This window comes from Ictalurus punctatus, chromosome 11, assembly GCF_001660625.3.
Source record: "Ictalurus punctatus breed USDA103 chromosome 11, Coco_2.0, whole genome shotgun sequence".
Lineage (NCBI taxonomy): Eukaryota > Metazoa > Chordata > Actinopteri > Siluriformes > Ictaluridae > Ictalurus > Ictalurus punctatus.
The window spans coordinates 1,780,174-1,793,748 of record NC_030426.2 but is presented as its reverse complement, the minus strand read 5'-3'; the positions used below and the strand labels follow the sequence as shown (position 1 = coordinate 1,793,748).

Below are 13,575 nucleotides of genomic sequence, written 5' to 3'. Positions count from 1 at the left end.
CCATTCAGATCAAAGAGTTCAATCATTGTTTCATCATGTTCTGAGAGTCCTTCAAGTGCCTTTTGGCAAACTCCAGGTAGGCTGTCATGTGCCTTTTACTGAGGAGTGGCTTCCGTCTGGCCACTCAACCATACAGGCCTGATTGGTGGAGTGCTGCAGAGATGGTTGTTCTTCTGGAAGGTTCTCCTTTCTCCACAGAGATATGCTGGAGTGCTGTCAGAGTGACCATTGGGCTTTTGGTCACCTCCCTGACTAAGGCCCTTCGCCCTTCTCCCCCGATCGCTCAGTTTGGCCGGCCGGCCAGCTCTATAGCCAACTTTAAGAGTCCATGTGGTTCCAAACTTCTTCCGTTTAAGGATGATGGAGGCCACTGTACTCATTGGGACCTTCAATGCTGCAGAAATGTTTCTGTACCCTTCCCCAGATCTGTGCCTCAATACAATCCTATCTCGGAGGTCTACAGACAGTTCCTTGGACTCCATGGCTTGGTTTGTGCTCTGACATGCATTGTTAAGTTTGGGACCTTATATAGACAGGTGTGTGCCTTTCCAAATCATGTCCAATCAACTGAATTTACCACAGGTGGACTCCAATCGAGTTGTAGAAACATCTCAAGGATGATCAGTGAAAACAGGATGCACCTGAGCTCAATTTTGAGTGTCAAAGGCTGTGAATACTTATGTACATGTGCTTTTTTGTTTTTTATTTTAAATAAATTTGCAAAAATTTCAAACAAACTTCTTTCACGTTGTCATTATGGGGTATTTGTAGAATTTTGAGGAAAAATAATTAATTTAATCCGTTCTGAAATATTATATGCACCTGTTTCAAAAAATGTAAGGCAAAAGCAGACTGTCAGTAGCTATGTTTCCATCCAAGCTGCAAATGTAAATTAATCGGAAAATTGGAATATCACATAAAACATTTGCAAATAAAGCACCATTCCCTTTCAAAGGGAATGCACTCTGAAAGAAGCGCCCTCACGCACGACCAGTATCTGAAGTCTTCCGGGTTATGGAGCTCATGAAGTGACTTGTCCACACGGTATAGAGAGTCAACCCACACCCTCAGACTCCGAGGAGCCAGAGTTGACAGCCAGTGCATAATTTTTTGGGGGGAGTAGCCCCTGAGTGGGCTGACTGTGCTCATTGTGGAAATTATATATATATATATATATATATATATATATATATATATATATATATATATATATATATACACACACACACACACACACAGTATCTTACAAAAGTGAGTACACCCCTCACATTTTTGTAAATATTTGATTATATCTTTTAATCTGACAACACTGAAGAAATGGCACTTTGCTACAATGTAAAGTAGTGAGTGTACAGCTTGTATAACAGTGTAAATTTGTGTCCCCTCAAAGTAACTCAACACACAGCCATTAATGTCTAAACCACTTACAACAAAAGTGAGTACACCCCTAAGTGAAAATGTCCAAATTGGGTCCAAAGTGTCAATATTTTGTGTGGCCACCATTATTTTCCAGCACTGCCTTAACCCTCTTGGGGATGGAGTTCACCAGAGATTCACAGGTTGCAACTGGAGGTCATATGATGTGTTTGAAGCAAAGCTACTATCATCATCAGAGAAAAGAATAAACAGGGCCTCCACAGAAGAGAAAGTTGAGCTTCAGTTTGAGTGGAAGAATGAACACAGGTCACCGATGGAATGATACGATAAGCGGGAGAATAAGGAAACCCTGTGGGTACTGGTGAAGAGCAGAGACATTCCAGCAAAGCTGTAACATCAATGGCTAAATAAGCCAGTTGATGGCGTATATATTCACCCAAGCCTGTGAGATTGAGCAGCCGAGAGAGAGAAAGTCCATCTGCAGGTGGGCGTTGATCAACTAGACAGAGATCAGAGAGAAAGAATGAAAATTAGAAAAAACAGTAGTGGTAACACTTAAAATATATTCATATAAATACATGTACAAGCACATGCAAAGAATGTAGGAAACAGGTATCAATACATGACATGGAAAAAGCATAAAGTTGAAAAACACACTCATACGATGTTTTGAGAGACAAACACACACACTCACAAAAATGTTCAAGAGAAACACACACACATATACTCATAGAATGTCTAAAGAAGCACCAAAAAACATATGAACAAACTTAAATTAGAAAATAAATATGTGTAACATTGAGCAATAATAAAAATATATCTCACCCATAATGAAGAAGTGATGAAAATATTCAAATTGTTCAGGACAATTGGCAATGAGATGCGCACAGCTCGATTACCGGAAGTGGGAATGGCAGTAAGGGTCTTGTAAAATGTTTAAAATACCCAAAAGAAAAACATGAAGATAATGGGATATCCAATGGCTGAAAATGTGTTTTAAGGTTATTTCAGAACGAGAAAAGTTTGTTCTAATGGTATTTTAAAATCCAAGAAGTAGTTTTTAAGGGGAATCAGAAAAAAAGACGTTAATAATGGTAGCACTTCTTGTATTGTTCTCTGCTTGATATCGCTTTGCTTGTATCTTTCTCATTTGTAAGTTGCTTTGGATAAGAGCGTCTGCTAAGTGAATAAATGTAATGTAATGTAAAATGTAATGTAATAAAGCATATTGGGATTCAAAAAGAATGAGATAATTGGGCATAAGCTAAAGATAAGACTGTATAAATAGGGCATTGAATCTGTGCTTAGATTTAGATCACTTTTGGGACGTCTCACGAGGGGATCTCATGTTGTTTTTTGAACGATAAACTGGATTTTTGCTTCTCTCATCTATCTTGTTCGTAGTTTCATTTTGATCAGTAAATTGAGGATTATTGTTTGACTAACTAGAGGAAATTCAGAAACCTAGTCATTTTAGATATGACATGTCCAGAAAGTTGATGATTCAACATCGAGTTGTTGTTCTTGCCCATGTTAGGAGCTTGGGGCTTAGGTTGAACCTCAGGGAAAGTTGCTTCTCCAGTCAACAGCAACTTTTCTATGGGTTATATGGGATTCGAATACAATGAGGGCATTTCTATCCTCTTCTAGCACTGAAATTCTTCTCCTCAGTTGAGATGTTACCATGTCTTAGAAAATACAGAGGTGGTCTTGTCAAACACCAGGGAGGATTATGTTCATGCCCCCTGTTCAGGCAGGCTCAACTAATTCTTCTCTGCCAAGGAGAGAGTGTTGTCAGTGAATGCAATGAACATTCCGGTAAACCGGAATGTGGGGGCAGACATCCTGTCGAGGCAGGGACTGATTTACGGGGATTGGAGGCTCCATCCTCAAGTGGGTAAGTCCATATGGCGGAGGTTTGGCCGAGCGGAAGTGGACATGTTCGTCTCCGAGGAGACAACATGCTGCTTGCTATAGTTTGTCCTCAATCCTCCCACAGCAAAGAAAGAAAAAGAGTCAAGGCTGGATGCCATGGTAGACACAGGCTCTAGCGAGAGTTCGCCAGCTCGAACTGTGCTTGAATTGGCAAGCTCAAATATGGTTCTTGGAGATAATATCTCTGCTGGACGGCACTTCCTTGAAGATTCCCGTTTGCAGGGATCTATTGTCTCAAACCAGAGGATTTATCACCCTTACTGGAACTATGGAAACTGAGTCTGGCCCCTGAGGGGCACCAGCTCATAGATTCCGGTGTCTCAACCGAGGTTGTAGAGACCATGTTAAATGCTAGAACACCATCCATGAGAAAATTGTATGCATTTAAGTGACAACTTTTTTTTATCATGGTGTGAGGAACACCACTGAGACCCAGTAACTGTGCAATAGCTGTGCCACGCCCCTACTGACGGAGCTTATGTGGGGCAACATATGGAGGTTTATGCATGATGTCAGACAGCTGAGGCCCATCTGCAGACCATGCATACCTTCTTGGGACCTTCTGTGGTCCAGGAAGCTCTGTCAGGTGCCCCATTTGAGTCCTTAGAGTCAGCTTCAGAGAAGTTTCAGACCCTAAAGGTAGCTCTTTTGGCTGGCCCTGACATTTCTGTTTCCCCTTCTTGCCTTGACTTTGCCTCTGCATTAGCCAAGGCCTCCCTATATCCTAGGTGGGATTATTCATAAGCGCCTAGGTCTGCTCTCCAACTGGTGATATTGCTTATGAGGTGCATGGTCTCACTACACCTCTGGGTATAGGGTCTCATTCCACTAGGGGGGTCGGCTCCTCATAGGCTTTATCTAAGGGGTACCCTTACAGGATGTGTGTGCCATGGCAGGGTGGTCTGTGCTGCACACATTCATTCGGTATTGCTCATATATGGCTTTCTCATATATGTTACAGCTCGTATATGGTTCTCTCTATTGTCTCAAGCCAGACAGTTGATCTATCACCCTCGGTCAGAACTATGGAAAATTTGAGTTTGGCCCGTGAGGGGCACCATCTCATAGATGCTGGTCTCTCAACCGAGGTTGTAGAAACCATGTTAAAGTCTAGGAAGGTCAGAGAGACCCAGTAAACTGTAAACAATGGCTACAGCCCTGGAGTTCTTACAACAATGTTTCTCAACAAGGTTGGCTCCTTCTACAGTTAGGGTCGATGTGGCCTCTATTTTGGCAAGCCACGCACCTATTGATGGAGCCTCTGTGACAGGCCATACCCTAAATATGATGGAGTGGGTATATTTGTTCCCACAGTGTGATGCTCCCAAAAACATTGAATTCCCTTTGAAAGGGAACATCTGGGTTAAGCATGTAACCCTGTTCCCTGAGAAGGGAATGAAATGCTGCTTAGCTTTGTCATACTGGAATATGCATGTAAAATTGCGCCTGCGCTTCAGACAAAGACAAGCTGATGACATGGTTTACAGGCATGATTTTACACAGACTTCACATATTGGTCATGTGCGAGGGCACTTCCTACAGCATGAAGCTCATGCAATGTCTCGTTCTCGCTCAGGGAAAAGGGCTACATGCATAACCCAGACGTTTCCTTCCCATGTGTTCAAGTAAACAAAATCGTCAATGCTGAGGTAACTGGCGAAAATTTCATCTGAAAACTGGTGAAAATTTCACATGACCATGTCATGTGACTAGATGTTATTTTTACAATAACAAACTTGCTGACTTAATGATTTTCTGTTACATTCTTTGTCATTTTATTTAATTAGCTAATATTTTCTAAACAATATTCTCTCTGACAGCCATTTGACAATGGTACTGTACACCAACAGGGTTTACTTTTTGGGGAAAAAAAAGACTATGTATTGAAATCTGTTGTGTCTTTTTGCTGTTATCTTTGGTTATATGTTTGTTTATAGAAGATGTATAGACATATGTAAAACATCCACATATAAAACATTACCTCGCCATAGTGAGGCTTCAGGTCTGTTCTTTTCTGTCAGAGAGTAAACAGATTGTGGATATTTATTGTCAAACTGCCTGTATTGTATTCACCCTATGTTTATCATCAATGATGATATATGACTAGCAGATATAACCTTATTAAACCACATGTATATGTCAGTTTGGAGATGCAAAAAAAACAAACAAAAAACCAAACAAACAAACAAAACAAAAACATAGCATCACAGAAATATAAAGTATTCTTCAGTGACACATTTTATGTTTTTAAATAAGTTTTGCCCAAATGCCACATAGAACTTTATAATACTGAGGTCACGATAACAATAAGAAACAAATTATGGATGAATACAATCTGAAGTATTAGAGTACACCCAACACCGAAAAAAAAAAACATTGTCCAAATTCCCAAATTTCATACAGGTCCAATTGGACAGTAAACTCAAGTCAAGCCTGAATGTATTATTTAATAAACTTATTATCACGATGGCTTCTTCAATATATAAATTCAAATTTATATGAAGATGGTAAAATGTTGTATACATATGTAGAAATAAACATTAACTTTTTAAGTCCTTTAGTTGTGTACTGCAACAGTAAAACAATTATAAAACAATTATAATTGACAATTGGCTTGTTAAAAGCACAACAGAAAGAATTCAGTCGCAAACACTGTTCATCCATTCTCCTTTTACTCATTTATTTAAAAACTGTTCTGTTCCACCAGTCAACTAAATAGTCATGTACTTTATTACAGATATTGATGCATTATTATTATTATTATTATTATTATTATTATATCCAGATCAGATCTACCACATATGTGATAATCTAACCTTTACAAGGACCATGTTACAGGAAAAGTAGCCTTTAATATGTCTCACAAACTTTTGATCTCGAATTCCATAAATTAGAGGACTCAGGAATCTAGGTAAAATGTTTGTAAGCAGATAGTTAAAGAAGGTGATCTTAGTACGATGAGTTGGAAAAAAAGGAATTAACAGCATATCCAACACAGGTGTTACATATGACATCATGCAGAGGAGTAACTGACAACCATGCAATAGGATTGTATTTCGGGCCTTCTTAGCTGAATTTTGATGATGGCTAGAAGAGGCAACTTTGGCTATAAAAAGAACTTTAAAGTAAGTATAGATTAAAGTTATCCACACAACAGACATATAAATAGCCTGTGTAACAATGGTCTTTTGTGCATGATAAGCTGTGTTGTACACAATAATCGGTTGGCAGAATGTGAGAGAATAAAAAAAAGTACTGGGCTGCATTGCAGTGATAATGATGATGTCTATCATTGCAGGGATAGCTCCAGTTCCCCATAGCAAACATATTAACATATAGGTACTTTTCACAGTGCAGATCTGTTTATGATGCAGTGGTTTACAGATAGCAATGTAACGTTCTACTGCCATGCCAGCCAAATTCAAAGGAGTGTTCATATAAGTAGTTGATGCTATTGCTAATAGTGTACAACAAACAGAAACATTTATGTAAGGCCATGCATAAGTCAATACATACAAAGTCACTGATATGCAGATCATGAGGATATCATTTATTACAAGGTTAATGTATAAAATGTATCTGGACTCACTATGAAATACAGAGTTGCAGAAGAATGAGACCACTAACATTCCATTTATGAAAATAATGATTATAGCAAGAGAAACAATAACAATATTTTTTGCAAAAGCTTCCTGATAATTGTCTGGAATTCTAAGTTGGTCTGTTATGTTCATCGCAACGTTCTTAAGAAGACAATATTCCTGAAAAAACAGGGGTATAAAATATTTAAATATTAATTAGTAAATATTTTAATTAGTAAAATATTAATTAATTTGCTAAGTATTTCTAGGATAGAAGATGCAATAATCATTGTACCTTTTAGAAACAAGCTTGTATAACATTAGTAGTTCCACTCCATATCCTTTTTATTTCATTAGCCAGTGGGAAGCTGTCTGCTTGTTACAAGGACTGGTATCTTCAGCTCACTGTTTTATAATGCATCATCATCAGGGGAATATAGAGGTGTGCACATGTAAGAAAGTGCAGTCACCTTCGAAGATTGAACCATTCTTTGCGTACAGACTAATAGTCTATTCCAATTTTGGCTGCCATGACTGCTGTTAGTGCCTGTTAACAGGACAAATTGCTTAGATGTAAACCAGTAGTTTATATTAAGAATGTAGTATGAAGTCACAGGATCTGATCATAAAGCCTATGGGACTGTACAAAGTATTTAAAAAGATGGTTTAACATACGTGTGACTAACACAAGAGAAAAATACTCATGAAGAAGTATACCAGAAAATTACTCCAAAAATGTTTATGTTGTCACAGTTATTGCTGCAAAATATTAGGTAATCAATTCTGTCTAGTCAAGTTGTCATCGTTTTAATGAATTATTATATCTTTCACATCTGACAAAGAAAACGGAAGGTATAGCCATTATATATAAATAAAAAATGTAGCTAATTAAAGAATTAGAGCATTGAACAAGTGAGCAGATTTTATAGGTAGAATAGTGGCTGCAAGAATAGATGTACCACAGTCAACCATTATGGCCAGAACACTGCATGAAATAGCACGTCCACACTTTCTATGGCAGGTGACAGTTGGCAATGGGGATCGGCCATAAACTCAACAGAAAACAAACATTTGTGCCTTTTGCTCCATCAAGTTTATGCTTCTTGGTGTGTGTGTACTTGTCTGTATGTGTCTCACAAGTCAACAAGCAGACTTAGATTCTGTCTTTCTCGCATGCATTACAGGAGGCAGTCAGTGCGTTTACATGGACAACAATGATCCACTAACCCGATTAAGACAATACTGTGATTATGAAACTACCATTTAAACAGCAATTTTTAATTACCTTAATCTGATTAAGGTCATACTCAAAGTAAACACTAAAAGAAATAAGACATGTGGAGTAATCCTGTTTTAGTCACATTATCAGCGTGTATTACAGACATGTAAACACCTTAATCACATTATTAACGTTGTGTGAGAGTTTTCACCGCATTTTGCGACAGGACACAATCACACACGGCAGAGCTCAACATTTTACGGTGAACAAGAGAGTACGGCAGCGTCCCAAACCGCATACTTGCCTACTATAGGCCTGTAGTGAGGAAAAATACATGTATCTCGGCTACTATATAAATGTAAGTACGTGGTTTGGGACGTAGCCCAAGGCTTCAAGGAGTTGTCTATTTGCACGCACAGCATGACAAGTAATTAACTGCACTTAAAGCGTTCGTAAAAAAAAAATTAAATAAAAACACCCAAAACTGTATACGGTACCATAACGACGACGAACCGTATGTTGATACGTGAAATTCTGGAGGGACGTCGGAATGCGTGGCCCGGTGAAGTAATGACGTGTGCCGTTAATCTAATTATGTTCTATAACATGTAAAACAGGTACATGAAAGGAGTATTCTAAAAGGGACTCGTAAAAACACCTTAATCACATTATTATCTTACTCAAAGTAAGGTCAATAATTAGATTACTGCTGTCCATGTAAACGTAGTCAATGAAAGCACAAACAGACACAAAGTAGACTGGTGGTAATATGACACAGGTGAGAATCATCACACATTACCTGCCAGTTTGGCCCAACTCCTCTCCCTCCACAGCTGATGCTCGGCCACATCCTTAGCACCACATACCCCCCTACCTAACTCAGGCCGGGGAGCCATCTGACCCGCAGCTGTCTAGAACCCCGCTCCCACAGGAGAGGTATTCTGCCACCACCATCTGTGCCTCTGGTCCGTGGACCACCTCGAACTTGAATGGCTGAAGTGCCAGATACCGACGAGTGATCTGTGCATTGGAGGAACACCTGGAATGGGTGTGATCAGAACACAGGGTTAAAGGGCAGTAGATAGTTTTGGAGGGTGAGGACCACCCACTTGATGGCTAGACACTGGCCAGAAAGCCCACTCACACATCTCCATCCACTGTTACAAAACTTTGACAGTAGACAGCCAGCCACAGCAACTGCCTCACCCCCTGGATGGTCTTGGGTCTCGGGCAGGCTGCAATCACTGCTGTCTTATCAATCTGGGGACGCACCTGCCCATGACCCAAGTGGAAGCCTAGATACCATACTTCCACCTGCCCAATTGCACACCTCACTTCCCCCAGGGGAATCCCCACCATTTCCCCCTGAAGTGGCACTGAAGTCGACGACCCCAGCACCACCTCCCCAGCCAATGCTGCGCACATTCCACCTTCTTCCTCGCTACTGGAGGTCCCACCCACAAACATTTCACTCACTAAAGCTTGAAACCCTGGCTAATTTGTACCCAGAAGTGAAGGAGTGGGGGGAATTGAGGACATCAGGGAGGAAACCGGGTTTGGAGGAGCCAGATTTGGGGCCCCTGCACCTCGGTTCTGGGGTTTCAAGTGATTCGTTATGTGTGATCCCGCAGTAACCTGCAGGCACAGATCTAAGAATTTTAATTCATTTGTTGCGCTTCACACAATAACCACCATGTGGTGCATGGAACGACATACTGTAGTTGAACACAGTACAACAAAAAATGGCATATGTGGTCAAATGGTTCACATAAAAATATTACGCTTCTCATCAAAACTTATGATAAACCTAATTTAAACAAGTTTCTAATTACAAGAAGTATTAAAGTATACAATAACTATAGAATTTAAATTAACAGGGTTACAGCATGTGTACTAGGATAGTCCAGCAGTAACATGCAAGTTTAGTATGTCAGTGACTATGGTTTGAGACCCAGCTCTGTTTATTGTTTTTTTAATGAGCTGGATTTTTTCACTGTAGAATGTACCTTGAGGTAGCATTCATTGAATTCCATCTTCTCCTTTCTTGCCAACGGAAACTTTTCTTAGATTCGTTTTCTTTTCTTTTCATAGTTTTATTATTTAAAAATAACTGGTTTAAAGTGAGCACAGAATTCCACACACTGAAAAAGGCCCAGTGAATTTAGTTTTATTATTAAAAAAAAAAATGCTTTAAAGTGAACAGAGAAGTCCACACACTGAAAAAAATATTGCAGTGAATTTAGCTTTATTATTTCAACAAATGGTTTAAAGTGAACACAGAAGTCCACACACTGAAAAAAGCACAGTGAATTTACTTAATTCAAATTCATATATAGGTTCCATGTGATTGAATTGAGTTACATTAACATAATTTGTTTTCATACATCAAACATGATTTGATCATATATTTTATGTTCATTGCAAAATATTAAGGTATATAATATTTAAGTAGTTTGAGAGTGTAGGAACACCAACTTGATTATGTCATTCTCAATGCTTCATGGGAGTGAGCATTTGTTGCACCACTATTTTATTTTATTAAAATTGTAGGGTTTTTATTACACACATTTCTGCATTGTTCAAAAGAATGCAAGTTTATTTAATAAAAGTAAAGTTAAATCAAGTTTTTAAATACACTACCAGTCAAATGTTTTTTTAATATTTGCTTATTCAATAATATTTGCTAATATTTTTTTCACATTTTAGAATAATATTACTGTCAGCAAAGCTACTGTATGAAATAACACAAAAGTATGTGTTCTTAAGCTTTAATGTAGGAATGAACTACAATCCCGGATTATTGTTAAGTCACGTTTGTTTGTTTGTTTTTTTTCAGCAAATCTATACAGGATACATAATGTACAAGGTAATGTTATTGGAAGTTTGGAGATCTGCTACATGCCACTGTGTCTACCCTGACACGCAACCACAGCTGGACAAACTTTAAACAGTCTGTTTTTGATTGCAAGCCATTTCTGTCAGTTCCTTGTATGTCCTATCCGGTATCATGTGTAAATGATTTGATCCCAGCGAATATTAAGAGGGAACACATCTTGTCCCAACAACAAGTTTTATTTCCCATAATTTGTTGTTTAGACATTGATCCCACTCTGATCGCTATTTGTTTTTAATATATGCATTCAGAGTTGGTTTCAGATCTGTGGAAGGTATAGGGCATTTTACTGGTTCAGCAGCTAGTGCATCTCTAGCAGCAGTCTGCTTGCTCATTACCGGAGATTCCTGAGTGTCCAAGGTACCCAGCAAAAAATAATATTAAAACTCTTTGCTTCAGGAGACAGTTTGATTAAAAGCTTCATGGTTCTTGTGTGATCAGTTTTAGTAGCATCCAAGTCTTCAAGACATGCTTTTCAATGCAATTAAATTTTATTTGTATAGCACTTTTTACACTGGTCATTATCTCAAAGCAGCTTTCCAGAAATATATAAACACGGGATACAGATTTGAAATGTGTCAATTTATCCCAATTGAGCAAGCCGGTGGTGACGGTGGCAAGGAAAAACTCTATAGGATGTTAAGAGGAAGAAACCTTGAGAGGAACCAGACTCAGAAGGGAACCCATCCTCATCTGGGTAACAATGGATAGTGTAAAAGTAAAAGAAAGTTCATTATGGTTTTATATGAAGTCTGTTTGTTGAACGAGTCCACTGTTCAAAGGAGACCTGAGCACAAAACTGCATGTTGTAATTGCAGTCCCGGGGCCTTAGAAGCAACCATAGTCCCAGCAACCACAGTGAGAATGTCCATCTGGAATTGGAGTTGATGAGAGCTCCATCCAGAGGTAGGGCATCCGAACAGATCAGGCAGTTCCGAAGAGTAGAAAGGATCAGGATCACTAGCATCTCCATAAAATCATGTGTGGTTCGGCAGAAGAATCTTTTGTGGAGTAGTCTCAATAAACTTCAGTGCCAGTAGTAGAGCGTTTGCCTCTGTAGTGAAAACTGAACTTTGGTCAGGGATGCATTTACCCTGACACAGTTGGTTTGTTGCAAAAGGTGCTGCCACTTTATTTCCAGATTTAGATCCATCTGTGTATATTAGGATATGTTGTGGGTATACTGCTTTTATATCCAGGAACTGTTGATGGAAATCATTTGGAAGTATTTTGGATTTTTGGTCCCTAGTTAAATCCAGATGGATTATAGGCTTTTTGATATCCCATGGAGGAATTTTGCAGAAGTGTGTCTGTTTTTCTTCATATATTGTTAAATGCTGGAGTGGGAAAACTGCAGAATAGGATGGGTTTTAACATTATTTTTTACATTTTTTTTTGGTTTGTTTTTTTTAGAAAAGGAATGCAGTTTGTTTAATTGGGCAATCCAGGGAGTAAAATGCATATGCTCACTTACTGTAGCTTGAGTAACTTTGGATTCACATGCAAATGTACTGGGAGATTAATAAGATATTATCATCTTTAAGTGATCTTATCATCTTTTGGCTCATCAAATTGAAGGGGAGGAGCAGAAGCATAAAACATGGAGAGTCATATAAATTCTATCCAGATCAAGTTATTTGTATGTATTTGCAGTGTATGACATTGCAATGGAGGCAAAATTATTTTACTCAAAGAGAAGTGCTGCTGAGAAGTGATAATAGTTGGGGAGAAGGGGAGATCCACACGTCAGTAAGTAACTGGCAAAAAAGTTGCAGGATTCATGCTCTTCAAAAACACAACGAATTTCATTGTTGCTGAACCCAAACCTACAGAAACTCTAAGCAGCCATGCATTTTTTTTTTTTCATTGCCTATCCTTCCAACAGAGAGTGTCAAAACTCTCTGCCTGCTATGTTCAGAGACCGTGGCTCTAATAAAAAGTGCCAACGTGAAGCACCACTACGAGATAAAGTACATATCTTTTGAGCAAACATACCCACAGCAGTCTGAGGTGAGGGCATGCAAAATAAACAAACTCAAAGCCCAGTATGATTGGTCCATCAGAGTCCTCTCCCATGCATTCACTGCCCAACAGGTACTTTTGTTATTTTTTTGTGAAGATGCAGTCTTGTTTCGCTTGAAATGAAAATATTTGTGATAGGCTTATGTTTATTTATGGTTAGGCTGCATATTTATTTTACCTCATGTTTAATGTGTCTGTACTGAAAATGTGCAATAAATATTATTGAAATGTTTTTTTAAATATAGTACTTTGTTTATTAGCTATACATATACAAACATATGCCCCTAAATCATAGCGCACATTAGACATTTTAGTGGTTTGGACCTTTGGGAGGAGAAAATGTTAGTCACTGGACCTCGTTGAATTCTAATTGTGCACCCCTTGTATAGAGAGATGATCATCCCTCTGAACTGTACCAGTTCCCCTTCCAGCACTGTCAGTAACATGATTGGGTATAAAAAGAGTATCTTAGAGAGACAGTATCTTAGAGTCTCTCAGAAGTAAAGATGGGCAGAGGTTTACCAATCTTTTATTTTTTATTTTTTAGA

The 13,575-nt window shown here is 38.7% G+C and overlaps 1 protein-coding gene across 1 annotated transcript; it reads right to left on the bottom strand.

Moving 5' to 3' along the window:
• Positions 1 to 6,104: 6,104 nt before the first annotated feature.
• Positions 6,105 to 7,046, bottom strand: LOC108271619 (odorant receptor 131-2-like). The gene has a single exon (XM_017479295.3). It carries the CDS (start codon positions 7,044 to 7,046, stop codon positions 6,105 to 6,107), a length of 942 nt encoding a protein of 313 aa, XP_017334784.1.
• Positions 7,047 to 13,575: the final 6,529 nt, after the last annotated feature.

What these genes read in the sequence shown, in the direction of transcription:
- LOC108271619 (XM_017479295.3), bottom strand. Translation starts at nt 7,046, where the DNA reads ATGAACATAACAGACCAACTTAGAATTCCAGACAATTATCAGGAAGCT.